Genomic DNA, 27,848 nt, shown 5'->3' on the forward strand with positions numbered 1-27,848 from the left:
TGATGCTGGATTGAAATTAAGTGGTTTCAAGCTGTAACTATGATAAAACGACTTTCTTTCTGTAAGCAAGAATTTAAAGCTACAATAATTTAAGATGTTGAGATAAGGATTTGCTGTATAAACAACTCAAACTGGGTATACAAGAAGGGGAGGTATGCGGAGGTCGGGGAAATAAGTCACAAGAAAATAAGTTGTGAAATTTAAGTGTTTTTAATATTTTTATGTTTGTTTTTTCTTTTGTTTGTAAAAAATTGGAAACTCTAATAAATATCTTTTAAAAAAACAAAAAACAAAATGGGTGCAGTTGTTTTGGGCCTGGGTATCGACGTTAATTTTCAGCCAAGGCCTGAAAAGCAGGGGTAACCAACGTGGTCGTCCCTCACCCCACAAAGTGACAGAACTACAATGCTGGCTAAGGGGTTGATGGGAGTTGTAGTCCAACAACATCTGGAGAGCATCACTTGGTTAGCTCCGGCCTAGTTGGTCCATGTTGGAGGATCCTTTGGTTAAGAAATGCTCCATGGGATGGCGGGGGGGGGGGGGCACATTCAGTGCGCCCACCCTCCATGGCAACAGGGTCCAGGGGGCTCTCCTCAGTGGGTGTGACATATGGCCCCTCTTTTATCACCTTGTGCGTTGCCACTCCTTGTGCCAACTTGGTTCAAGGCGGTGGTGTTTTCTTTAAAAGCAAACAAATATACAGGAGGTGCCAGGGCTGAAACCGGTCTGGGAACACCACCTGCCACCTTCGTGAAACGTTTTTATCCTGAGTGTGGGAATTGCGCGTAATTACTCAGGGCTGAAGAAATGGCACTCTGCCCATGCTCGGGGGCACCTTCCTTCCTTCTCCCCCCCCCCCCCGCCGCCGCCTCTGCGCGCCAAGCTTGAGTCCCAGCGCAAATTAAACCCCGGTGAAAGGATTCGAGCCTGCGCGGCGCGTCTTAAAAATAAAAAGCCAAAGGAGGAAAGCCTTCGCCCTCTGCTGGCTGTGGGTGCAAATGGTTGCAACACTTTGCAAAAGAAATAATAACAAAAGAGAGGGATTGTGGGATCGCGAGCTTCCTTCTTCTGTCGTTGCACGCGAGGAGGCGGCGGCGTTGAGCTGTCGTTCCTGGAAGCAGAGTCGGGGAGTGGCACACCCAGCCCACGAAGTCCCTGGAAGTCTGTCGGGCCACGGTAAGCGGTGTCTCGCCCCGTCCTTAACTCGCCTGCCGTTTCTTTTCTTTTTTTAACTTAAGGCTCAGAAGAGGGTTGATTTAGGAGCTGCGAGAGCTGGGTTCTAATCCTCCCACTGGGCCATGAAACTCACCAGTTGACGCTGGGCCAATCAGTGCCTTTCCGCCTAACCTACCTCGCAGAATTAAGCGGGGGGGGGGGGCTTAGGTTGACCACCTTGAGCGCGTGGGAGGGATGCGCAGGCAGTAAATAAACAACAGCAGCGAGCCGCATGCTGAGTCGATACAGGAGGAGCTTCCCATAAATGCTTCGCTTCATTCCGTTAAGAGGGCTTCCAGACGAACGGGGCATTAAGGTCGTGCGTGGGTTTTTTTAGTGCAAATGCCCTCCCACCAGATGTCAAGAAAATAAACAACAATCTGACTTTTATTTTTTATTTTTTATAAATATTTATTAAGTTTTCACAAGTTTTAAAAACACATACAATACACACGATACAAAAATATACATACAATGACAAACAAACACGTATAATTTCAACTCCTTTTTTTCCATAAACTTACTTCATCGACTTCCCCATACCTCCCCTTTCTGCATTCCAATTCCCAAAATTATTTCAGCAAATCCTTCCCCTTAATTTTATCCGGTTTTTCCCTTTTCATGTCTTTTACTTAATCTTTAACAGCTGTAACCCTTACTTTATATAACCACATTTTAACATTCATTAATTTTGCAATATTTCTTAAGATAAATTTTAAATTTCTTCCAATCTTCTTCCGCCGTCTCTTTCCCCTGGTCTCGGATTCTGTCAGTCATTTCAGCCAGTCCCATGTAGTCAATCACCTTCATCTGCCACTCTTCCAAAGTGGGTAGATCTTGTGTCTTCCAATACTTTGCTATGAGTATTCTTGCTGCTGTTGTAGCATACATAAAGAATGTTCTGTCCCTCTTTGGCACCAATTGGCCGACAATGCCCAAGAGAAAGGCCTCTGGTTTCTTAGGAAAAGTACATTTAAGTACCTTTTTCATTTCATTATATATCATTTCCCAGAAGGCCTTAATCTTCGGACACGTCCACCAAAGGTGAAAGAAAGTACCTTCAGTTTCTTTACATTTCCAACATTTATTATCGGGCAAATGATAGATCTTTGCAAGCTTGACTGGGGTCATGTACCACCTAGAAATCATTTTCATAATATTCTCTCTTAAGGCATTACATGCCGTAAATTTTATACCGGTGGTCCACAACTGTTCCCAGTCGGCAAACATGATGTTATGACCAATGTCTTGTGCCCACTTAATCATAGCTGATTTAACTATTTCATCTTGCATATTCCATTTCAGCAACAAGTTGTACATTCTTGAAAAATTCTTAGTATTGGGTTCTAACAATTCTGTTTCTAATTTTGTTTTCTCCACCTGAAAGCCAATTTTCCTGTCCTGTTTGTAAACCTCCATTATTTGGTAATAATGGAGCCAATCTCGTACTTTAAGCTTCAATTTCTCATAACTCTGTAATTTCAATTTATCACCCTCTTGTTCCAAAATTTCCCAATATTTTGGCCATTTGGCCTCCATATTGAGCTTTTTCACGGATTTCGCCTCCATCGGTGACAACCACCTTGGGGTTTTTATTTTCCAACAAATCTTTATATCTTATCCAAACATTGTATAGAGCTTTCCTAACAATATGGTTTTTAAAAGCTTTATGAGCTTTAACCTTGTCATACCATATATATGCATGCCATCCGAATACATTGTTAAAACCTTCCAAATCCAAAATGTCTGTATTCTCAAGAAGTAGCCATTCTTTCAACCCAACAATCTGACTTTTAGAAGACATCTGAAAGCAGCCGTGTTTAGGGAAGTGTTTAATGTTTGATGTTTTATCGTGTTTTTAATATTCTGTTGGGAACCGCCCAGAGTGGCTGGGGAAAGCCAGCCAGGTGTGTGGGGTATAAATAATAAACTATTATTATTATTATTATTATTATTATTCTGACCCACCAACCTCAGTCTGCCCTCAGCCAGCCTCCACTTGCCTTCTTTCTTCCTTAAAAACAGTCCAGGGCATGGCACTGGCTTTAAGTTTGTTCCTCCTGCACCTTCAGTATTGCCTTTTGTAGAACAGAAGCAGGAGTGTGGGGGACTTGAATTACAGTAGTACCTCAGGCTACATACACTTCAGGTTACAGACTCCGCTAACCCAGAAATATTACCTCGGGTTAAGAACTTTGCTTCAGGATGAGAACAGAAATCGTGCTCTGGTGGTGTGGTGGCAGCAGGAGGCCCCATTAGCTGAAGTGGTGCTTCAGGTTAAGAACAGTTTCAGGTTAAGAACGGACCTCCGGAATGAATTAAGTACTTAACCTGAGGTACCACTGTAGTTGGCTCCACCTGTCATTGTCTTGGTTTACAGCTGCTTTCCTTGCTTTCCACCCTACTAGCCTAAATGGACCCTGCTATTCACCCGTGATCTCACACATTCCCGGTTTCTCTTTTCATTGCAATTCTGCCTCTTGCCAGGCACACCAATGAACACACCTTGCTGGTATGTCTCAGGGCTGTTATTTTGCCCCTCTCTCTACTGTTACCATTCTGAGCATGCGCACATGTGCTTCTGTCCCTGTGCATCACATCACATCTTTTTTCTTTTCTTTTAAACAACCACCACCAGTATTTTCCAGGAAGGGCACAAGAGCAAACATTACCCAACCGCATGGAGTTGTTACCTTGTTTCACAATGGACAAGATCACCTCCACTAGCAGCATCTCTCATATTATATTGCTCTTTTATTTTGATACCAATTGTAAGTAAGCAGCTTTGGAGATATATATATATATATATTATAATAATAATTTATTATTTGTACCCCGCCCATCTGGCTGGGTTTCCCCAGCCACTCTGGGCCGCTTCCATAGAAACCAAAAAAACACTAAAATATCATACATTAAAAACTTCCCTGAACAGGGCTGCCTTAAGATGTCTTCTGAATGTCAGGTAGTCGTTTATCATTTTGACATCTGATGGGAGGGCGTTCCACAGGGCGGGCGCCACTACCGAAAAGGCCCTCTGCCTGGTTCCCTGTAGCTTTGCTTCTTGCAATGAGGGAACCGCCAGAAGGCCCTCAGCGCTGGACCTCAGTGTTACAGGCCTCTCCCCAGGTGTTGTTGTTTGAAGGTGGTTGTGGTGACTTTGAGGCAGAGAATCCCTTCCTGGTTCAAGCCCCTACATTTCATAAGATACAACTAAGGGAGAGAGATTGCTATCCGGTTGCTACATCCTACAGAACCAATTGTCCTCATCTTAGTTGATGTGTTTGACCACATTCCTTTCCCACCTAGTGTTCAAAGTTCACATGTATTTGCTCAGCTATCCACCTAACATGCCTGTAAATGCATGCCAATATTGCCTTCGTTGTGCTCACAGGGGCGGGTGGATTTAAACCAGACACTTCCTGGTTCATAATTCCAGCTCTTCAGTACCACCCTGTGCAAACTTGGTCCCTCATCTCACTCCCGTTTTTCAGGCACAGCATATCACTTCCCAGGCTCTGATTATTCCTTACAGCTACCCTCATGACCCACTATTGATATTGTCCCAGGAACAATGTGAGAACTGGTTACAGTAAAATTCCGTCTTCTTAATAATTTTGTTTCTTCCATAGAGTGATTCCCATTTTTAGCTATGGCTGAACTGGTTCCCTCCCCTGAGGACTCTCCCACTGACCTCTGTTCTGATACCCCTGTGGAACCACTGGCGGCCCCCGATTCTCTTCCAGCTGAACAATCCCTTGCCGAGATCAACCTCCCTTGCCGCTTTTTCCTAGAAGGTCGTTGCCGCTTTGGTTCCCGCTGCCGGAACAGTCACCCTGGTGACATGGGAGCTGCTCCTCGTTCAGAAGACAGCGGATCCAACCGCAGCCGTTCTCCACAAGGCAAGAAGCCCCCCATGAAGACTGCGGAGGATGTTATCTCTCGCCTCCTCTGGGACCCCCAGCTGCCTGCTGAACATTTTTCTATTGGTTACCTCGATCGGTTCTTGGGGGTATTGGAAGAGCCTTTTGCTGCTTTCTCCTGGGAGGACCTGGCTTCAACCGGGCCTGGCGTGCTAGCTATCCCCAAACATAGGATCCACTATTTCAAATACAAGACTCGCGTGGTGTGGGACAAGGTGAGCCGCACAGACGAAGTCTTTGGGTCCACAGAAAGTGGGAGAACCATCTTGGAGGTGATGAAGGAAGTCGACGAGGCAGCCAGAACCACTAAGGAAAAGGCTGAGGACCATCCTTCAAATGGAGACAGAGAAAAGTGGCTGGGAGGTGTTGGATCAGGGGCAGCTAGAGGCAGCGGAGAAGAGGCAGTCAATGGTTCAGCCAGAGAAAAACAGGTGGCCGAGACAGTTGGCGGACAGGATGAGCTGGATAATTTGGATGCCTTCAGCATCACAAAGGAAAATGACCCAATAGTGGAAGAGGAGGAAAACACGGCTTTGCAGAGCAGGAAGGTGGGACACCTTCCACATCACAAACAGCGTCCCACCCATTTCATAGCTATCCGAGTCACCAGTCGAGAGACCTGGGAAGCTGTGAAACTCTTCCAAGGCGCCCTCTCTGAGGTTCAGCCAGACCTCGAAGAGTTCTATACCCCTTTGCCTACTCTGCACATCACACTGTGTCTGCTGCACTTAGATACCTCGGAACACATTTGCAAAGCTGTTACGGCACTCCAGGAACTGCAAGCCAACAGCCAGCGCCTGCTGCCCCCCGCCTTGCTTCTCTCCTTCCACAAGGTTGAAGCTTTCCATTCTCGTGTGCTTAACTTGTCACCAGCACCTACGCCTGGGCTGGGATCACTGGCCCGGACTTTGGAGGATGCCTTTAACAAAAAGGGCTTGGCAGTGATTCCTCCTCCGGACAAAGACAAGTTCCACTTGACCATGGTGAAGATCCCACGGGCAAAGGCAGATCTACGGTTGCCAGCAGATTCCTCATGGATTCCAACTGTTAATGACTTAGGAACACAGGCTGTAGAGGCATTATGTTTGTGTGAGGTTGGAAAAGGTAGGACTACTGATGGGTTTTACACCACGGTTCTGAAAATAGATCTATACTGAGAGGCAGGGGTGGCGTCTCTTGTTCTTCTGCTCGAGGCGAAACAAAGTTTTGTCATGCTGCTACTGCTACCACACGCCCTTTCAACACTGGTGGTGATTTTGGGCAAGATTGTGTTGATTTCAGGTGAGATCTTCCCTCAAATGGACAGGTTTTGTCCAAAATCTGTGCCAATGGTGGTGGCACTTCTCTGCCACTGGCAGAGGGCCAGATGGGACATGCATCTGAGGCGGAAGCAGCATCCTGCCTTATGGCTGAGCTGGCTCTGCTGAGGCAACTGTTCTCAAGCAGCAGGTAAGCATCTTTGCAGTCAAGATCCACTCTACAGAAGGGGTCTAACCCTGTAAATTGTATTATTGGGAACAGCAGGAACACAGCTAAGATGGTGAACTAGCCTTGCTTTAAATAACCTGGGCTGGCTACCTACAGAAGGGATTTAAGAGGAAGGCTGGGGGGTGGGGGATGCTCAGAGACCACAGATATTATACTCGTACTGCATTAAGCTATTTTGAGGCAACAGTAGGAACTATGGTGTCCTTTCCCCATTTATTCAGGCAGGATACATCTGGTAGACTAGAGCATAAGTACATTGGGGTACTGGGAGGTACACCTTTCATGTGAATGAGAACACCAAACTTTGATGACAACTGGGACATATAATAGGGAAGTGTTTTGGATGACATGGCCTTTTTCCTCCCTTAGGTAACAAAATGAAGCAAGACTTTGGAATGCAGATAAACTTGTTCTGACCATTAGTCATGACCAAGACCTTTTGAGAAGAAAGTCACTCAACTGTGCACTTTTAGTTGTACTGATTTCAATGGATGTTTGTCATGACTAAATGGCAAGGATTGCAGGCCACTGTCCCTGTACCGTGTAAGGAGGAAATCTGCAAACATTGTAGCTGACTAGCTCAGAAAGGCTGTAGGCTCCTATGTTCCTCTAACAACCTCCTCCTCTCTCCCGTCCCAATACTTTGTATGGTAGCTTTTGCAAGTCAGCAAAGCTATAAACACATCACACACCCTTTTGCCTGTTACTTTCTGAGGGGCAAATGAAAACAAGATAGAATCTCCCTTTGCATGTGCTCTGTTCCTAGACTGCCCCCCTGTTCAATCTTAGACACCAACACACCATAGATTTTGCACATTTTTGTTTTCAAAAATTTGCTTTAATCAGTTGGAAAAAGATTCAGAGGTTTCTGTAAAGGAAAAAGGAATCTTTGAAAAATCCAGCCCAAGCCAAAACATCCCAAAATTACACATGTTCAAAAATAAAAAGAGAAAGAAAAGAGGAATTAGAGCAAAGGAGAAAAGGAGAGAGGGTGGGGAAGGGATTATGAGAAGGCTAGAGACTAAGGGTGGGAAAGAAGGGGGAGAGAGAGAGAAATGGGGAAGGGAGAAAGACAATTGGACAATCTTTCAAAACTTTAAACAAAATTGAAACAATGTGAAGGAAGGAAAGTGGAAATGGGGTGGTGCATTTTCTGAGTTTACCTGTAAAGAACTGAGGACAGAGGGAGAAAAATAAATAAATCAATTAAAAAAAACTGAGCATGACAACTCCGGAACACAATAGAAAAGGAGGAGATTGCAAGGATCATCTTGTGTGTTGATTCAATTCCTCTGTGGTTCCTTCTTACTGCCTTGATTTGATTCTCTTTACGTCGCCACATCCACAATGAGGTGCAATTTACAAAGAAGTCTTTTGCATTCTCTGCACAGGAAAAAGTCACTGAAACTGGTAGGAAACACGCCAAGGCAGGCTTTGCTTTGCTCTTCCCCCTCAGGCTGGTTTTTTGATCGGCTGGAGAGGTGGCATCTCTCTTTCTCCCTCTCATGCTCTTTTGGAGCCAGGCCGTAGCTCGGAAGAGGAAAAAACTGAGACAGCGTTAGTTTTTGAGGAGCACAATGGAGAACACAAAATGCGCACACAAAACAACCTGGATTTTTCATCTTCAGAGAAAACCATCTGTTAAACTCATCATTATAAAAGTAGAAAAGCACAGATATTTTTTTTCCTCTTAGAAAACAAAGAGTTTTCCTAGCATTATTTACAACTTGTAGCTTCTGTACAAAATCATCATTCCACATATTTACACAAGGGAACCGTTAGTTCTCATGTACTGCTGACTTCTCAAGTGCTTTCCCAGGTGGAATCTAGATGAAATTACGCCTCTGTAAAGATACTCGTGTGGTTTTAGAAAAATCTGGACAAAGGGATCCCCTGTAGCTTAGGGAGAAATCATTCTAGCTTCCTGAACACTCTTGTGAGGGTGAAGGGACGGCAACACAAGGAGACAGCAGTTAATTCCGCATCTCCCAGTGATTCACTTAGAGATCCCTGTTTCTTTCCCCAACCCTTTATCTCAGCCATTTCTGACCAATGAGTGATGGGTGGGGTCTTGCAGCTATGGTCTCTCATGCATCTTGACACGAGGGGAAGAAAAAAACAGATGATCATAAACTGATGCTCACGTATTCCCCAGCACCTCCCTACCCCACTGCTGGCAAAAAACACAATCGTTAGACTGAACTCTCTGCTCTTCTCCGTTCCTGGTGGTCTCAGACGCCATCCGATGTCCTTGGATCTTACCCCTCTTCGCTCCGTGTGCGGCGTGGACAGCGGGAGAGGCGCAGCACAGCTAGGTTCCGGCATGCCCACAGCAGCCAACTGAATCTGGTTTTATATATGTATAAATATATATACATATGTACATAGGTTAAAAACAGGGCAGGGCGGGGAAGTGGGCCTTATACTTTCAGAAATTGGCCAGGACCGCCAAGCTCTGCTTGCAGTCAATCTTGGTGGCGTCGGGACTAGTATACACAAGGGACAGAGCTGCGAGGAAGGCTTGGCACTCCTCCTCGCTCTCGAAGGCCAGCTCTGACACAACGTAGGAGACTGGAAGCACCGGGCGGAAACTGAGGGAGATAAAAAGAGACACTGGTGAATGGGAAAAGGCAGCAGATGAAATCCAGGCTAAGACGACAAGCAGAATCCTGCCCCTAAGTATGCAATTAGTTACCGTTAGCTACCCTGGCAACGTGAAGAAACTGCACTTGAGAGCATTTCGTATTTAAGCTCCTAGCCCTCGTGGTTGTTTTTAAGGAGAGTTTGAAAAGAAGGGGTCCATGTGGGATGGGCTTTCTTTCAATGTGCTGCTTAATTTGTGAAGAGGAGACAGAGTTCAGCTGGCATGAAGTTGAGTGTGTGTACAGAATTACGAAGATATGCAATAACTGAGGCATTCTATCCTTGCTCAGAAGCACATTCAGGAGGCCTGCAGGTTATAGTAAGTCCTAAGCTATGAATGACAAACAAAAACTAAACCTACCCCTACACCCCAATGCAATGGTAATAAACATACAGAGAGGCAACTAGCTACACCCAAGGCAGGGAGGAAAGAGTCATCCAGACTGTACTGGTAAATAAATAGCAAGTTAGTGATGAAGCGCCCACACATCCTGAAAATGCAGAATAGTCAGGACTGGCATTGGGCAGGTATCGGCTCTCCTCCAAGTGGAAGGAAGAGCTTAGGAAAATGTACACAGCTGTGCCTGTGGAGCAAGTGGGAGAAGAAACCCACTTCAGAGAACTCTCCTACAACAATGTAGTATTGACTTTATATTGTACCATAAGGGTGACACTGCAGAAAGAGATCTTGGGAAACGGGGCAGGAAAGAGTATGCTATGACAAAACATACTAACTTGCTGTTCTAAGGAATCCTATTAGTCGTTCACAACCTTGCACATAATTAAAATTTGCTCCTTCAATTCCCTAAAAATATATATAAGGACAAAGCAACTGCTCTACCCTCAAGTGCTGCACTGCATTTTTGCCCTCTTAGCATCTTTTACTAGGCACGGCCACCTTGTAAGTCCTCCATTTATTTTTGCTTCCTATCTTTTGGGTAAAGGTAAAGGTACCCATGACTGTTAGGTCCAGTCGCGGACGACTCTGAGGTTGTGGCACTCATCTCGCTCTATAGGCCGAGGGAGCCGGCGTTTGTCCGCAGACAGCTTCCGGGTCATGTGGCCAGCAGGACTAAGCTGCTTCTGGCGAACCAGAGCAGCACACAGAAACGCCGTTTAACTTCCCGTCGGAGCGGAACCTATTTATCTACTGGCACTTTGACGTGCTTTCAAACTGCTAGGTTGGCAGGAGCAGGGACTGAACAATGGGCGCTCACCCCGTAGTGGGGATTCGAACCGCCAACCTTCTGATTGGCAAGCCCTAGGCTCAGTGGTTTAGACCACAGCGCCACTTCTGGACTAATGGGCAGTTACCACTGCCACTAATTACCACAGTGCTTTGTAAGCTTTTGGACCTGACAACCATTTTATTAAATCCCTGTAGACAGAGACCCCACTGGCACTTTAAAGGCTTGTGGTGTAAACTGAAGGAGCATGCAAAGCGTATGTGAACACAGATACCACCCATCTATGCAAGCCCCTTTTTCAGTGCAATGCACACTCGGATTTTCTTTCCTATCAGGATGCAATAAGGCTGCATCCCAATCAAAGCAACAGTGTGTAGATTGTTGGCATCCATGCTCAGATGCACATCCAAGTAAGGACCAGAGTTTCCAGTTCCAACAAATGATAGCTATGCAAGCGGCTGCCTTCTTGTGCAGCTCTCTTTATCTGAACCAGGGCAGGCACTGTGCCATGGGACAGTCCTATTCCTTACCCTGCCTCCATCCCTCTTCAGGTATGGGATGCAGCAGCAGCAACAAAATTAAATCTCACAGGTTTGCTCCTGTAATTATTATTTCTTTCCCATACACCAATTTTGTTTTTTGTCTGGGGCAACGGCCATTTATTGCTTCTTGTGCCCAAATAAAATCTGAATGCTGTATTTCCGGAATCAAGTAAAAATAAGACGAGTACTTCCTTCAGCTGTTAAGTTTATGTTTCTTAAGTGAATCCAAACAGCCCTGGTGGGTCCTCAACCTGGTCCGTGTTTCACAGCCAAACTGGTCTTTAAAACCCAAGGGATCAATGGTGGCTTAAGCCATCTTCCTACTTACCTGTGAAGGACATGGCCCTCTAAGCTACAGTTGCAGAAACACAACCCCCTTTTACCCGCCTCTAGCTACAGGGGACTTAAGTCTCCCTCTTTGCTCCACAAGGGAGTTGGGGCAGAGGGGAGAGGCAGGAGAAGGGTGCAAGTGTGAGTCATCCCCCCAGCCCTGACCCCAGGAGTGTCTGGTTTGACTTCACATACGTTTTGATCATGGCTTTGAGGGCCGTTTTCCTCTCTCGCTCAGCAAACTTGTCAATGAGGTAGCCGGACATGCAGGGTGCCTGGCGGTACAGGCAGAAGAAGCGGTGGTAATTGGACAGGGCCCAGGCAGCCCGCAAGGCGAGCGCATGTGCCACACAGGGGTCCGCTTTCATCTCTTTCGTCAAATACGCCAGCTCTGTAGTGATGTCTGGAGGGAAGAAAACAGAGTCATCAAGACTCATTCTCATGCTATAACCTTCCCCGCCCCCATTTGCTTGCTCTCAAATGCCCATTATCTTTTTTTTTAAAAAAAAATATTTCATTAAGGATTTTCTTGTTTTACAGAGGTAAGTGCATTTATGCCTACATTTAAGCTTGCTTGGCTTGGCACAGTCTATTAACACAGTTGGTCAATAATTTAAGCTCTTCTTTCTCTATAGTCTGGAGCCTTTATCTACTTTACAGTCTTTTGAAAGCAGGTTTAGCAATATGCTTGACATCCTTCTAGGACTGGCATAGAACACTAGCCTTTGCAGGGGCAGGCTGTGGGAAAGAGAGGCACGGGGGCTGGGAATTCTTTATGGGTCTCACACTACAGTCCAATGTGTAGTGACTGCATCTTCTGCCTACAGGCATAGTGGCTACAAGGACACAAATGCCACAGGCAAAATGCCACAAAAAAGGGATCCCCAAGTGCCAGAGAAACTCGGCAGACTAGCCTTGAACTACCAGAGACTCCTGCATCCCCTTCCCTTCAAGAAAAATGTGCTAAACAGCCAAGCACAGGAATTGGTTTTCTAATTGCAATTAACAAGTAACATGGGCAGCCTCACCACAAAACTGCTGCAGGGTCAATTCAGATTAAGCTATGACCATACAGGTCTTCCTCTCCTCCCATGCATGCCTCCCTTCCCCAGCCCCAGCACTCACCCCCTGAGTTTTTTGTGAAAATGTAATAGAGGATGCGGTAAGCAGTGAATTCTCCAACATTCCCAGGGAGGTTCTCCGCATAGAGTGACTTCAGCTGTGTCTGGCACTGGTTGAACTCCTCATGGTCACCCTAGAGAAAATACTCCCATTATTGGAACTGTTTCAAGTTGCCACACACCCCTCCCGCTCCTAGAGCCAGATACAAACTTGGCAGTCGTGTGCTCCCTTCACCAAGCCAGAAAGGCTCTGTGCCTTCCCTGAATTAGCACCGCCCTCCTCCAGTGTAATGTGTGAATGGACCCTTAATCCTCACAGGTTCTCAACTGGCTAGTATAAGAGAGAGAAACCTTTGTGCCACAAGGGCTACCTGCGTTGGGAACTCTGACACACCTGCACCTCCCTCCCTCAAGTTCTGCATGCAGCAAGTTCTAGATATAATTCAGTTTACTAATATTTTATGAAACAAACTGGGAAACAATCAGTATGTGATAGGTGAAGGAGATAGGAAAAAGGCAGAGGATAGACCAGGGGTTATAATGTTTTGGGGATCTTGGGCACACCTGCAAACTGGAGACTGCCATGGGCACCCCACCTACTCAACATTTCTCCTCTCCCCAGCTGTAAACCCCCACCTGCCCCCTGACCCACAATTCTATGTGAAAAAGGCTTCTATTGGCTCACTAAGGCTTATTTCAAACCTGATTTTGGGGTGAGGGAGCAGAGGATAGGACCCTGTGGGGGCCAGAGAAGGTCTCCGAGGATACAATGTGTAATCATGAGCACTAAGCTGGCAACACATTAACTAGGAGAACAAGGCACCTATGTTCTTCCCCAAGGCATCTTCTTGTTTTTAAATAGGTGCAAGAAACTACAGGCAGATTTATAAAATTCTCCACGGTTACAAAGTGACATACACTGATTTTTTTCCCCTTACTAAAATGCAAAAGGAAAAGCAGGGATTCTCCAGTTTGAGAATACCTTGGTGCATCTGACAAAGGGTGGTAGCCACTATAGCTCTTCTTTACTGAGAAGGGCAAGCAACACATTTCCTGGGACATGGTTTGAAGAAATGCCATGAAGCCATCTTGTTGAAGCTAATTAGTTCTGGGTTGGGTGATTGCTTTCACCTAAAGGTTATGTACATGGTTCTCCCACCTTTTCTCCTCATAGCAACCCTGTGAGGTAGGCTAAGCTACAAGACAGTGGTTGGCCCAAGATAACCCAGCGAGCTTCATGACCAAGGAAGGATCTGAACCTGGATCTCCCCCATTCTAGCTGTGACATCCCATTGGTTCTTACCTTCTCCAGTGCTATCCTGGCATGGGTTTCATAGACTTCCACAGTGAATTCTGTACGAATTCCCTGAACCTAAGCAGGGCAAGAGAGAGGGTTAGCAAGCAGTTATAGGACAGTAAGTATTTATATATTCATTAATGGCTGAATTCCTTTCTGTTTTCCCACAGTGAAAGGAAGGTTTGGAATATACGTGGATAAATGAAGTGCAGGCTGCTTCTGAAGCTATCAAATTTAGGAGACACGTCCAGCCTCCTGCAATGGGTGGAGAGACTTTGTTGGCCATACATAAAATGCTCTCCTAACACCGCCCCTTGGCAAATAGAAGTTTCTACAAGGCATTGATGCCAACCTGATCGTCCCTTCCTTGTTCTTGCTTGATTTACGGATACGGGCAGTAACCAAATCAGAAGCATAAAAGTGTTCTGATAACTCAAATGAAGCAAGCCAGCTCGAAAGCCCAGTTATTTTAAAAACAACTCGAAAGATAATATAGATCATCTGTGCCACAAGCAGCAGAAGACCAAGGTGTACCAAACCCTACATTAAAAATAGCCTTTAAATCTGCTGCATTGTATGAAACTTGCATTTTAAAAAACTTTTCTAAAAGCTTTTATCTTTTGTTACAGTACCTCCTGCTGACAACTCTAATATGGCTCCCCCAAATAATTTATCTCCTTCGCTCCCTGCCCCCAAAAGTAACCATCAACCCAAGTTAGAACTTGGAAAGCTACAAAAACTACATTTATTTTTTTTTAAAAAAAAAGTTGGACCTTTTTGGACTAGCTTTACTGTACTGTTGATGCCACCTGCTCCTGTGGAAGCTCTAGAGGTGATGCAAGGCCCTTTGGTGAAAGCAGCTCCCACATGATTATAGAAAGCGGCAGGCCTGTGTCACCTTGGGGGGCTTCCAGAGTGGCATTCGGAGTTTACCTTGGCTGTTCACATAGCTTCAAACAGCTGTTTCCTTTCTTAGTACTTAATAACGAGAAAACAGCCTATGGCAGAAGGCTAACATGAATAAATTGCTATTAGCTGTTGCTCCACCTATGTCAGAGCTGCTCAACCCATAAAGTAACACAGCAGTTCACAAAGGGCACATGTCTTAAAAGCCATAGGAACACAAAAAGTTGCCTAATTTAAGTGTTCCTTACACAAGTAAAGGTACGGCCAAGTACAGAACCAGGGAAACACTCATAAACATTGAACTGCAGAAATACAGCTTGTCTTGCACAGAATTGGGTTGACCTCTGTGACTTGCATAAATTGCACACTTCCAAGGCCCAAGCAACAGTCCAGCTATTTGCAGAAAGCTCTTTCCACCTCTGGTTTCTGATAATTTCACTAAAAATTTCATTGCCAGATCTAGTTTTATAAAAAAGAGAAGCAGAATCTCAGGACACCAAACTGTATTCGGTACCAGGTTTCATGCTTGCACCAAAACCCCCCCCACAAAAAACCTACAAATACACATGTACTAATCAGGAGACATGGCACCCGTTATGGAGAATTCAAATGCACCAATTCCCTTGCCAAAATAACTGGTAATTACAAGTTCTGTTGGCAAGAAGCAAGTCAATAGATGAAGACCTCTTGTAGAGCCAAGTCTATTACAGTCATGGCAAAACCCTCCACCCTCACCAACTCTTGCCATTCAGTGCCTCAGGAAAGCTTACAGTGAGATCTTGCCGTATGGATTTCATCTGTTCACAAGCATATGCATAATCTTGCTTCTCTTTCCAGTGAGATTTCACCATGGTCAATGATTTTTTAAGCACCTGGGAGAAAAATAAAAGGTTAAGTTAAAGAGACTTCTGCCAAGCATTAGCTGACAAAGCTGCTCAGCCTTGGAGAAACACCTTTGGAATAGGAGTGGGTAGGATGCTGAGTGGTGGCTGAGTGAGAAAGCAATGGCTATTGCTAACAAGGCTGCAGCACCTGGCACCACTGAGTTTTAATACAGGGTTCCCCCATTCCCAGGCCAGCATGCTTCTTTATTATAGCACTTTTATTTCGCACTTTCCATTCAAATTAATAACCATCATAATCAAGGCAGCTATTGGTAAACACAGTTCCTATTCAATAAAACAGGACTTTGCTCCTTAAAAAATATGTGCACCTTGGTCAATCTCATCCTGCCATCAGTATGTTGTATGTTTCCATTTGCCACTCTTTGGCCTGTGGGCTCCTGTACCATATACATACACATCACAACCTACTCTATTAGCTAAAATAAAATAAAATGCTTCTTCCAAGCCTAATTTTAGAAAGGGGAGGAGCCCCTGTGAGCACTAGGAAAAGCTTCTGCAGGCACAACAGCTGCCCCTTATCTTTCTATCAGTGACCGTTGCCCATAAGCGAACACAGAAAGGTAATATGTCCAGGTGGAACAGCAGGAAGGCACAAGGTAAGTTCTTGGAGAAGACCCCACTGCCTAGGGTTACTCACAGACACAGGCCGGACAGTAGAGGGGTCCGGTGCACAAGTGAGACGCAGGTAATGTTTGGTGATCTCCTGGCAGGTGCCCACAATTTTCAGTTCGTTCCAGTCGAGTCCATCAGAGCCAGTGCTGTCAAGGCTATTGATCTGCAAAATGAGGGGCTCCAGGCGCAGTTTTTTGAAAAGGCTCGCATGCTGGAAGCGGGCTGCCCGCCGCTCCTTCTTGAACTCTTTCTCAGGATCTTCATAGTCCATGGTGTTGCGCTTCCGGTTGCGCTTGGAAGGGCCCTGATCATGCCTGCAGAGACCAAAATGAAAGGGTCACCCCTGAGGAAGGAAATGCTATTCATGGGAAATACCCAGGTCCTCTGTGGATCAGACAGAACATAGCAACCCCTCACAGCTGCTCCTGCTCTCATGGTCTTTCACTCACTAATCTAAAAACCACATGCAAGAAGCCAATGAATATGTTGAACTTTGGTTTTCCACCCAGCCATCCTACCTTTTCCCCCGCTGAGCTCTCATCCGGCCTCGTTCCATGTGGCCTCCGCGACCCCGGTTCTTCTGGGTGTTCCTGCGGCCACCCAAGCGACACTCAGTGCCTGAATAGGAACTGTCTGAATCAGAATCACTATTTTGAGAGAGGGAGAAGGAAAGTTAAAGTGTTTCATCTCTTAACTCTTCTATGCAAGACAAGGTCCTATATTGTAATCGGCTTCATGTTACACCTGCCCCACTAGCTCTTGCGAACCTTAAGGCTGTTGTACAATCATAAAATAACCTGGTTTACAAATTAGCCCAGCTAATTTTCCTTTTAAATTTTCTAGCTCTTACACCGAATACAATTCTGTTGATGTTCAGTATATGCCACTTAACCAACACACGCCTTAATGACCTGGTGCAAACTAAGAAGAGTTTGGATTTGATATCCGTTTTATCACTACCCGAAGGAGTCTCAAAGCGGCTAACATTCTCCTTTCCCTTCCTCCCCCACAACAAACACTCTGTGAGGTGAGTGGGGCTGAGAGACTTCAGAGAAGTGTGACTGGCCCAAGGTCACCCAGCAGCTGCATGTGGAGGAGCGGAGATGCGAACCCGGTTCCCCAGATTGCAAGACTACCGCTCTTAACCACTACACCACACTGGCTCTCTAGGGAGAGCCCAAGAAACAGTCTCTGTTCCCATTTTGCTTCTTTTACTTACCTCCGTCGGAAGTGGCGGCTGGGAGACCGTGACGAGGAACGTGACCTGGAACGTGAATCAACACTTGAGGATGAACTGTTATCCTTCATGAAGACATTGCGGTTTCCGAACTTGGTGGGAAAGCCATTTCCGCGAGTCCGACCAGCCCCCGTTCCCCCTCCACCTCCTCCACGCTGTGGCTGAGAGTTGCCACCACCACTTCGCTGCTGTTGCTGCACCTGCTGTTGCTGCTGCTGCTGGGAAAGGCTGGACTGCATGGAGTTCCGTGGTGAGTGGAGAGAAGACACCTCCCAGCGCTGCTGTTTCTTCTTGGGACTTTCAGCCATGCTGTCTCGGCCCAAGCTGCAGAGAAAGCATGGGACTGATAAGTGCTCTGGATGCAATCAAATATTTACCCACATGCACCTTTCAAGGAAAATCTGCCATGAAAAACCATGGCCCCCAAACATGCCTCTCTCCAAACGCCCTGGATCTCACTCAGAATAGCAGCGACAGCAAAACTAGCAACAACTAAGATCAGTGCTCCCAAGTCTGAAATCAGAAATCCTATGTAACTTGCCTGGCCTTGCAGCTACTTACCCTGGAAGTGGCTCTCTGCTCCAGTCAATTGTATAGGCAGTGCCATCTTGCAGCCTGGCTTGTAGAACTTCCTTGAGCAGCTTCTCCGTGCGGTCCTTGTCCTCTTCCGACTCACAGGCAGTGAAGCAGCGTTGGACATACTCCTTCATATCTGGTGGCCAGTCTTCTGGCTTCCCCGTTGAAGAACTGCAAGGAGAAATGTATTTATATTTCAAGGCTCCAGAAACATATTCTCAGTCGGGCTAAGCCCTTTCTTTAGGCCTTAAGTACACTTTGAAGGCTTTTGCCATGTTTAAGTGGGAGGCAGAGAAAAAGCAAAAGTTTGGGGAAAACACCATCTTATTTATTATATACCTTCAGACTACGTCTAACTGTGTTAGGCTGGCAAACATAGCAGCAATCAGCATTCTGAAACAGAAAGAAAACACCCCACCAAGACTCATGCCACTCTTCAGGGTATGGCCTCTCTGAAGCGTTACCAACACGGCTCAAAGTTTTTATGAAAGAGACTCATCTATATTGCATGGTAATTTCTTCTGAGGCAAACTCTTGTTTTGAAATTCACTGAACTTAGCTCTTTCAACACTACCTCACCAACAGTTTGAAGGCCACATCTTCCTATGAATGCATCAGCTGGGGATAGACCAACCTCCAGAAAGAAATGAATGTTTTAGAGGCTTCATCAATGAAACAATCTTCTCATTAAACAATCTTCTCATTTAGTACTGAAAGGTGATCACTAGCTGCAAAGAACACCTGGCTACAGAGCATGCCTGGAGTGCTTCTCAATGAGGAAGGAGGCAGTGGCTGCTAGAACTTAGTTGGGACAGAAGTAGGCTCAGTGAGGGGCAGGGCGTGGGGAGAAAGTACAGCAAGCCAGAATGAGAGGCCTAGTGGGCTGCATTCAGGCTGCGGACCAGAGATTCCCATCTTTGCATGTACACCTCTGTGCTGTGAGAACTTTAGGGATTTGAGTGAGACACTATAGTAAAAGTCCAAGAGCAGCGGTGGCCAAGCAAAAGGCAGCACTGCTCCCAGGCTTCCCTCTTAGCATAATGGCATCCTAGTTGGTGAAATGGGGACCAGATATGACCATGATGTGGAAATCTCTGGTATATTTAATAATCTGGGCTGGATTGACGTGAACAGATACAAAGTAAGTAAGGTGCTTCATTTCTACAGGCTGAACATCAGCTGCTGTTCTTAATCAGAAACCTTGGGTTACAAGAAACTCAGCAGTGCACAATCTTAATTATAGTGGCAGCAAGAATGTTTGCTCCCAGAAACCCTACACTGAAACCAAGCAACCAGGTGCTTTCCAGCCTCTCTCTTCCTAGAACTAGAAGGCTAGAAACATGCAAAAACGAAAGTGAAGTATTCCCAGAAATATGGAACAATCACTGACACTAAACCCACCCCCCCACACACTGAAAGCACAGCCACAGGCAAGGGGATTTCTGCAACCTAGAGATTTGCTTGCCACCATCCCAGTTTCCTTCCCCTTACCAGAAGTGTGAGAGCCTACCACCCAAACATAAATATGAAAAACCGAGGAACTTGTGCACACCTGTGATTGTGGCGTTTCTCAGAATTCTGCTGGGAACCAAAGTTGCTGTGTTGTTGCTGCTGCTGCTGTTGCTCTGAGGAGTTGAAGTTCTGATTTGTTACCACAAAGGGACGTTTTGGTAGGTTGAATTTCAGACCACCAGACCCAGGTGCTTCTGTTGGGAAAGAGAGGGGTTTTGTGGTGATTCTTTTTTGGAATTTGGCCTTCAGCCTCCTTCAGGCACAGACTTAAAATGCCATAAGGGAGACTCTTATTAGTTACTGTGGCCACAGACAGTAAGTGGTACCATTCGTCTCTGTAAAACTAGAGAGAAACAGCAGTTCCTTTGAGTAAAAGCACAGCAATAAAGGAGTATTTTAACTATTTGGAAATGCAGTAAGCACTCCAACTCGTCAGGACTGGATGCCAGGTCTTTTATAAGAAAAAAGAAATCTCCTTCCCATTGAAATCAGTGAGACAAGAGTAAAAACACAGCGAACTTACTGCATCAAACACCTAAGTGCAACTATTTCAATGTTGATCCAATGAGCTTTTTGGGTCACTGGGAAGGGCTTCAACTTGCCCAAGGTGGTTCCCTATCTTTCTGATTCTCCCCTCCAAACTCCCTCACGTCACTAACCACGCGGGTCTAGAAGGCTCCCAACTCTAAAGAGCAGCTTTTTGGAAGATTCAAGGGGCTGCAGTAGGAAATCCACACTGCATGAGAACCAGTGTGTTGTAGTGGTTAAAAAAGTGTTGGAATAAGACAGGAGACAGCCTAGATTCAAATCCCTATGAAGATCACTGGCAGCCTAACCTATCTCACAGGGTTGCTTTGAGGGGGGAAAACAGGAAGAGGGAGAACCATTTTCATCACTCTCAGCTCCTTGGAGGAAAGGTGGTATGTAACAATATGCATGCATGCAGAAAAGAAGCTGCTTGTGTTTCTCAAGAGTCCAAGCCCATATATTAAAACTTTACTAAAATGTTATCAACCGTTCACAATTCTTGGCCGGATTCAGTGGCTTCTAGTACCATTTCAAGCAACTGACAAGGCTTGACTTTCTTAGCTTTCGTTAGGCTTTTCCATAAGGGGACTCACCACCCAGCAAAGAGGAGCAGTGGTCAGCATCCACATGTCTGCAGCATCCTCTCTTCCCTCAACCTATGATGTGAATCTGGTGATAGTGTCCCCCCCCCCAGCGCAGGGGTTGCCAAAAACTCTCTAAAAGATGTGGACCAGAACTTCTGTCGGCCCCACTTAGTGGAGCCAGGGGTCTGGGATGGTGGAAGCAGCCTTCCAAAGCATCTGCAGGGCACCATGTTTGCTGCTGCTGCTACTACTACCCTGGCCCTTAGAAACTCACGTTTCATGCGGTTCCACAGCTGGTGTCCTTTCTTGGGCTTGGCGGCATCCTGGTAGGAATGCTGCTGCTGGTTGTACTGGTTTGATGACTGGTTTTGCTGGCAGTGCGGCCCTCCAGGAGGCCCCCCCTGTTGCTGCTGCCCCCCAGAGCCCATGGGATGGTTGCTATGTTGTGAAGGATGGCTGGGGTGTTGCATAGGGGACTGCGGGGGATTGGGGACTTGCATCTGTTGCTGTTGGCCTGGGTAGGACATCCCTCCATCTTCCATGCCTGGGACTGGAGGCTGAGAGAAAAAGGAAGGCGATTGGCACCATCACCATCTCTGGAAGCCGCATTCATGGACAGTAAACATTAAGGGTGCAAGGCCTCAAATCAGGCAGGAGTCAAATACACCATGGCTTCACACTTCTGCCTGAAAACCTAGAACCCCGGCCTCCCTTTTTTCATCCCCTCTCAGAACTGGGAAGGAAAGTCAGAATCTGTTTTGAGCCCCTGGCTGCACAGAATTGTTTCTATGTGCTGTATTTCTTTTGCATCACATCCCAGTCATCAACTACCATCACCGCAAACTTCTGAAGCAAGAATCTGAAAAGCCAAAAAACCCAAGTCATACTGTCAAACTGCACAGCACAATACAGAGCTGGCCTTGCCCACATCCATGGTAGCATCACACCCAAAAGAAGTTTGGCTAGACATGTGGGAAGGCAAAGAATTAAAGCTCATTTCTTCCTGCTGCCTTTAATACAGGCAACACCCTCTTTTCCAGAGAAGCTGTTTACTATTGGCAGCGAAAGAACAGATCACCCAACAGCCTTTCTGTAATCCACAAGCCATCTTCAGCTAAAATAGCTCTTTACAGTAAGAGATAAGACAGTATTTGGAGAAATTACTTAGGGGGAAACTAAATAGAGTTTAGGTATCCATTACCTGGTTCATGTTTCCCTGATGCTGTCCAGGAACTGGTGGTTGCTGGGATGCTGTGGAAGAGTAAGAACCTGGAACACCATATTGTCCAGGAGAGCCATACCCAGGGTAGACATTCTGTGGGAGAGCAAGCCATGTAATCATATCAGAAGAGACATATTCAACATAAGGCGGCACTTCACATGCAATATAAAAGTTGGCCACTTCCCCATGCCTTCTATACGGCAGTTCATAGTGGTGGCCAGAATCTCACTTGACTGAACAGAGGGCTTTTTTTCTTGCCCTGCCTTTCCTGCCCTCCAAGACCAAAGGGTTTCACTCAACAAGCTTTCTATCCATGCTGACATCCAAAGACCTCTTTCCTTTGATACTGCTTTGAAACCGCAGAAATAAACAGCTCCAGCAGCAAGTTATGCTTCTGTGGAACACCTTCGCAGTTTGCTTTGCGATTACCCTGTTGATTTGGTACAGGATGAAGGGAGGGCATAGGTGAAGCCCAACTGATGTGGTGGGAACTTCCTTCCCTTCCTGCCTCCCCCCCCCCCCAATTCCGAAATTCTAGGATCCTTGCTGAAGATGTCTCTGGACTAAAGAAATGGAGTTACGAAGAACAGGCGTTCTGGGAGGGAGCTTAGGAGGCTGGCCAGGTGCTGTTACTTACCATAGGGTAATAGTAATTATAGGGATAGAGGTAGTTGTACTGCTGGTACCACTGGTAGTACTGCTGCTGCTGTTGTTGTTGCTGCTGCTGTTGCAAGGATTCTCCTTGTTGGGCTGCATACTATAGAAGAAAAGAGCACAAATGTATATCATAAAAGGATGCTCGCGAATTTGTTTGACCTTGTTGACATAGGAGCTAGGCTAGCTGTCCAATCACTCCAGGATCTTACTACTTTAGTTTCAGAATGACAGGTTTGGTTGTGTGTCTGTCTGTATGTTCAGTAATACAATCATGCTACCCAGGCATCCAAAGTCCCAATAATGCAGACACCAAATCTGTCCCAGAAAGCTGAGGCTCCTGGCCTAGTCTACACCCTCCCCAAATCAAGAAGAATCTGTTCTTCACACTATAGAATACATGCCAACAAAACGCTCGTAGCATTCATGCTCATTTCCATGCAGTTACTGCATGCTTTAGGCTGTGGAGCCTTGGCCAAAGCCTCCCCTTTGGCTTCTGAGCAGAGTTCCAGCTAGCAAGTTAAGATTACATTTCCAAAGGTTTGTCAAAAGCAGACTTGCACACTATGAAAACTGGCAAACAATTCTGCAACCTCTTGGATTACTCCAAGATGCCTTTCCAGGCAGCTGAAGAAATATTAAACCTTCTTACCTGTGCATTAGCCTGTCCATTGGTGGCACCTTTGTTATTGCCAGAGGCAGCAGCAGCACTGGCCTTACTAATGCTAGCTAGTGCTTGACGGGCCTTCTCCCATTCGGGGTTCTCATGCATGGGGCCTTCCATTCCATTCTCTCTGCTGCTCCCGTTGCCCAGATTGTACTGGGGAGCCCTACAAGGTGACATATTGGGATGAAAGATTAGTGAATTCCAGGCTCAGTTATTACACAGCCCATTGTTATTATTAATAATAATAATAAAGCATTTAATTGAGCAGTGTTCTCAGTTTCTATGTTTGCCATTCCTTGATCATTTTCTGAATTTACAGGACTGAACGCTCAAGGCGACCCAGTGAGCCAGTATCATTTGAACCCAGATCCTCTCAATATTCACAGCTAGAGAGTCTCACATAAGTAAATTATACTAGGTTCATGTCACAGTACTACCTTATAAGCTATTCCTTTCCAGCTAAAGCATCCGAAACCATTCAATTGATCAGCATCCAGAAGGTGTGAACAGGATGCTCATAGCACATTGCCACCCATCAGAAGCATCAACACTGAGGTTTAAGGCCTTCTAGATCCAGGATGGGGGAACCTGTGGCATTCCATTTGTTGTCAAACTCCCAATTCCCACCAGCCTCAGCCAGCATAGCCAATAGTTAAGGATGACAGTAGTTGTGGCCCATATATGGAGGCTAAAAAGGCTCCCCTTTTGTGTTCAAAACTCTCAGTAATTTAGACCAAGGCTGACTTAAGCCCCTTCAAATCAACGGCGGCCAAAGGGCCCTGGCATCAGAAGGCACCACATGCAGCCAGGTAGCTGACTCACAAGGCCGATAGAGGCCCTTTGTGACATCAGACCAGTTCAAGGACTGATAACTGAAGCAGCAAATGCAGAAAAAACAGACACTGGAGGACAGCTGTTTCCTCCCTTCTGAAAGCCTTGTGCTCCCCCCCCCTCTTGGATTTGAGACAATTTATATCCTAATCTGAACCAGGATTACTTGTAAATAATCACTATGCAAGATCAGGCAAAGTCTTTGTTTTATTTTCAGGACAACTCTCAACTCAACCTTGAAATGAGCTCCATAAAAGCTACTAGCCTGCAATCTCATATTTCTATGTTGACCATTTGTAGCCTACGCACAAACACACCAGGTTTTGTGTCCTTCTACTTGGTTCCCTTGAAACCACTCTTGCTTCCCAAAGTAAGGCTGGGCATTTGATCAGTCCAAAAAGATCCAGGTGAACTGGTTGGTGAAGTATTTGCAAAAAATGGGCATATATTTTTTAAACATAACTGTATTAGAACAAAAAAAAAAAACCTTAAGTTACATGAACAAATTAGTTAATAGGTTATGGTTCCACAATAAGTGTGAACAAGTTTCTAGACTCTAGACCTCTCTCACACAGGAGCGTGACAGAGCAGGCAGCCAATCACACAAAGTAGGCAGACTGGTCTCTGCTACAAACAAGTTGAAATTACTGGTGATCCATGGGTGCTACCTTTGCCAGTGATGACTACGTTCCTGTTTGAAGATGGCTACACTTATGGCAGATTAAACATGGGTAAGCTCCCTCACTCCCAGGCTTTGCTAATAGGTGACACAATAATAAATGGTGATTCCTACATAGTGCCAACTTAGGCTTTATCTGACTGTGATCAAATAACTAGTTGCCAACAGACAACAACCAACCATTCGACTGGCAATCCTAGCAACTGGGCAAGTTGCTGTGAAGCTTGCCTTAACCATGTTATTTTTTTCCTGCTCAAAACCACTACTAGATCTTTTTTCATTTAGAAAGCGGGTGGCTAACCTATGGTCTTCCAGATGTTGCTGAACTTCAACTCCTATCAGTCTAAACCAGAATGACCAATAGTAAGAGACGATGGAAGCTGTAGTCCAGCAACAGTTTGGGAGACAAGCTTTGCCTCCAAAGTAGAATAAAATAAGCCAGCTTTTCTGCTGTTGGTTTGTTCGATTTGTTTGTTTGCATTTGACTTTCAATCATTTCTAAATTTGTTAGATGCTCTGAAGGCCCACAGGCACAAAAAGTAGTCTAGAAATACTTAAAGAAAACATTCATTTAGTACAGGAATTTATATGCTGCTCTATAACCAAGTTCTCAAGAATAGTTACAACAACGATTAAAAGGAAAGAAAACACAAACAACTCAAGAACAGAATTTGTCCCAAAAACGTAAAGAACCTTACTTAATGAAAATGATAACAAAGCTTTTTTTTTTAATTGCCACAGGGACTACTTTCTGCAGAGGAAATGCAACACTCACCCACATTTGATGACTAAAGGAAAAGAAGAGGCCTGAAAAAGATAGGTACTATACATTTGACACTCTGGTCTCACTTTCCTTCCTCCTGAATGTCCTGTTATAGTCAACTCTGCAAGACCAGCAGACTTGTGAAATCATTGCCATTATGATGTCACAAGGTGAAATTATGATCTCAATGACCAAAGTCTCAAAAACATGTTTAGTTTGGGATGTGTCCTTAATACAACTCTACTGCTGTTATAGCTGGCCACTGGTCCTATATCTCTTCTTAACATCCACACTTCCCCTATGAGATGACAGCAGGCAGTTACCATAAAATTTGTCAAAATATCTATGCCAAATGCATCTCTTCTGCACTGGCTAGCCAGCAAATTTGGTACACAGTATTTGGGTTTCACTTCAATTTCCTGTTATGTGACACATAATTTTGTGGGATTAAACTTGATTTCTCATTCTGCAGAACCAGGGCCACAATTTTGAGCCAAGACCTCAGACTTTACCTTCATCCAGAAAGCTGTTATAGCTGCAAGCTTTCATCTATGAGACCCCTAACCCCTTCTGAGCTCTGATCAGTATCTCTTCTTTCCTCCACAAGCCTATCCAGCCATAAAAACTGATCTCAATTTGCTCCTCCACCCAATGCTTGAACCTATAATACAGCCTTACACTGAGCCAGACCACTGGCCCATCAAGCTCAGTGCTAACTAGCAGTGGCACTCAGAGGTTTCCAGCAGGGGTCTTCCCTAGTCCTCCTGAGAATGGGGGGGGGGGGGGAGAGAGAGAGAGAAGGTAAATTCTTCTCTGGGTTTGAATTTTAGGCACATGGAATTTCAATGTTGGAAACGAACCTATTTCCTTAGTCACACTCATCTGGTGAGTTAATATCTTTTAACAGCAACAAATTCCTAGCCCTTTTAGGTTGAGAGAGATAACAGCTTGTGTTACAGCCTGGAAAAGCTGGCTTGGTAGTATTCCAGCCACACAGCAACATTGCTGCATTTTAAAACCACTCGGCGCACCCCAAATTTCTCCTTTAATGACACCCCACCGACCAAGTTAAAATAAACCGCTGCAATCACCATTCCGAGGCACGCTGGTCGCCTAGATTGGCAGCCATCCTCAGGTCCGTGGAGCCGTCAGCCGAAACCAATCCTTCCCCCGGCGACCTTCTCTTGGAGCGACTGCCCGCCCCCTTTTCTTCTTCTTCTTCTTTTCCAGAAGTAGAGGCCAAACAAAGGAAGTTAACTGGGCGAGATGAACATCCCGCTCGAGGAACCGCCGCCACCTGGGGACGCCCCTTGGGCACCCTCGACGCCCACTTCTAGGGCGCCCAGCACAGGGCGAGAGGAGGGGGCAGGAAATGAGGCTCCCGAAAAGCCAAAATCCTCAAGAGTGAAAGGTCAGGGGATCTCCCTCTGAAGCCCCCTCCCAGTAAGAGGAGCTGTGGTCTGCAGAGGACGATGCGCCCTCCTTGCCGCCCCAACCCCGGGGTCTAATATCCTGTGCACCCCCGGCTGTTTTTTGAAAACGGTACCCCAAGTTAAGAATATTTTCTCTCCTACCCCGCCCCACCCAAGTCTCCACCAACGCCCCCTCCTTTCCCTGGCGAAAAAGACCCCCTGCCCTTGTGCCCCCTCCCAACTGGGAGACCCCCACAAAACTCAGGGGTCCCCCTCCCGGCCTGCCCACCGCAGGCCAACCTCGCTCTCCCCGACTCCGCTCGGCCTCGTCCTGCCTCCCTCAGTCGGCCGCTTCTTCCCTCATCCGGGTCTCGCCCCCTCCCCCCTTCCTCTCTCCCCTCAGCCTAACAGGGCGGAGGAAAAAAATAAAGGGTGGAAGTGGCTCTCTCGGCCTCGCCGCTGCTGTGGTGGCGACGGGAGGCGAAGCGGGGTGGCTTTTCGGGGGTTTTTGTTGTCGTCGTTGTTCTCTTTCCGGCGCCGCAGCGAGAGGCGGGAAGCGCTGCAAGGCCGCTGGGTCTCTGCGCTGGCAAGAAAGCCGGAGAAGGAGCCTCTCGCTTTTCCAAAATGGCGCCCGCCGCCTCCTCCGTCTCCGTCTCCTCCTCCGTCTGCCTTTTCTTCCTTCCGGCGGCTCAGCAGGAAGAGGCGGGGAGGGAGCAAGAGGCGTTCGACGCTTCGTCCTGTCAGTCAAAAGTCTTATTGCGGCGCTGAGGGGAGGAGGTCTGCGCAAGTCCGGTAGTAGGGAGGCACAGGCACCGCTTCTTGGCTCTGCGCAGCGGGTTCGAATCCCCGCCTCCCCCCGCATCTGTTGGTAGGTCAAAATGTGCCAAGTAGGTACTGCCCCTGAGACGACGAATGGGATCAAAATGGAAACATGCAGGGTCGCTAATAGACATTAAAATGGTTTTAGACTCTAGAGGCTATTGGACTTCAACTCCCATCAACCCCATCCAGCATAGC

General features: G+C 46.2%; 2 protein-coding genes and 1 long non-coding RNA gene across 5 annotated transcripts; 2 read left to right on the top strand and 1 right to left on the bottom strand.

Annotated features, from left to right (window-relative positions):
* Nucleotides 1–962: 962 nt before the first annotated feature.
* LENG9 (leukocyte receptor cluster member 9) lies at nucleotides 963–7,839 on the top strand. The gene is made up of 2 exons (XM_083471968.1): nucleotides 963–1,176; nucleotides 4,845–7,839. Exon 2 carries the CDS (start codon nucleotides 4,865–4,867, stop codon nucleotides 6,290–6,292), a length of 1,428 nt encoding a protein of 475 aa, XP_083328094.1. The 5' UTR covers nucleotides 963–1,176; nucleotides 4,845–4,864; the 3' UTR covers nucleotides 6,293–7,839.
* On the bottom strand, nucleotides 7,440–27,508 carry LENG8 (leukocyte receptor cluster member 8). Of its 3 annotated transcripts, none has more exons than XR_014518564.1 (15): nucleotides 26,511–27,508; nucleotides 23,132–23,309; nucleotides 22,463–22,582; nucleotides 21,805–21,918; nucleotides 20,878–21,160; nucleotides 19,532–19,685; nucleotides 17,965–18,150; nucleotides 17,386–17,727; nucleotides 16,685–16,813; nucleotides 16,192–16,480; nucleotides 15,420–15,521; nucleotides 13,750–13,818; nucleotides 12,451–12,580; nucleotides 9,578–11,728; nucleotides 7,440–9,532 (listed from the first exon to the last, which is right to left on the bottom strand). XR_014518564.1 is itself a non-coding variant. In XM_083471857.1 (15 exons), the coding sequence occupies exons 1-15, from the start codon at nucleotides 26,546–26,548 to the stop codon at nucleotides 9,052–9,054; spliced, it is 2,505 nt and encodes an 834-aa protein (XP_083327983.1). In that variant the 5' UTR covers nucleotides 26,549–27,508; the 3' UTR covers nucleotides 7,440–9,051. The 3 variants fall into 3 exon arrangements, 2 of the variants coding, with proteins under 2 accessions (XP_083327983.1, XP_083327982.1); XM_083471857.1 differs by having other exon boundaries at nucleotides 7,440–9,214; nucleotides 11,521–11,728; XM_083471856.1 differs by lacking the exon at nucleotides 26,511–27,508 and adding an exon at nucleotides 25,432–25,644 and having other exon boundaries at nucleotides 7,440–9,214; nucleotides 11,521–11,728.
* Nucleotides 25,707–26,054, top strand: LOC310691874. The gene is made up of 2 exons (XR_014518593.1): nucleotides 25,707–25,814; nucleotides 25,898–26,054. It is a non-coding gene; the product is annotated as an uncharacterized lncRNA (long non-coding RNA).
* Nucleotides 27,509–27,848: the final 340 nt, after the last annotated feature.

This window comes from Podarcis liolepis, assembly GCF_965112155.1.
Source record: "Podarcis liolepis genome assembly, chromosome: 13".
NCBI classification, from domain to species: Eukaryota; Metazoa; Chordata; class Lepidosauria; order Squamata; family Lacertidae; genus Podarcis; species Podarcis liolepis.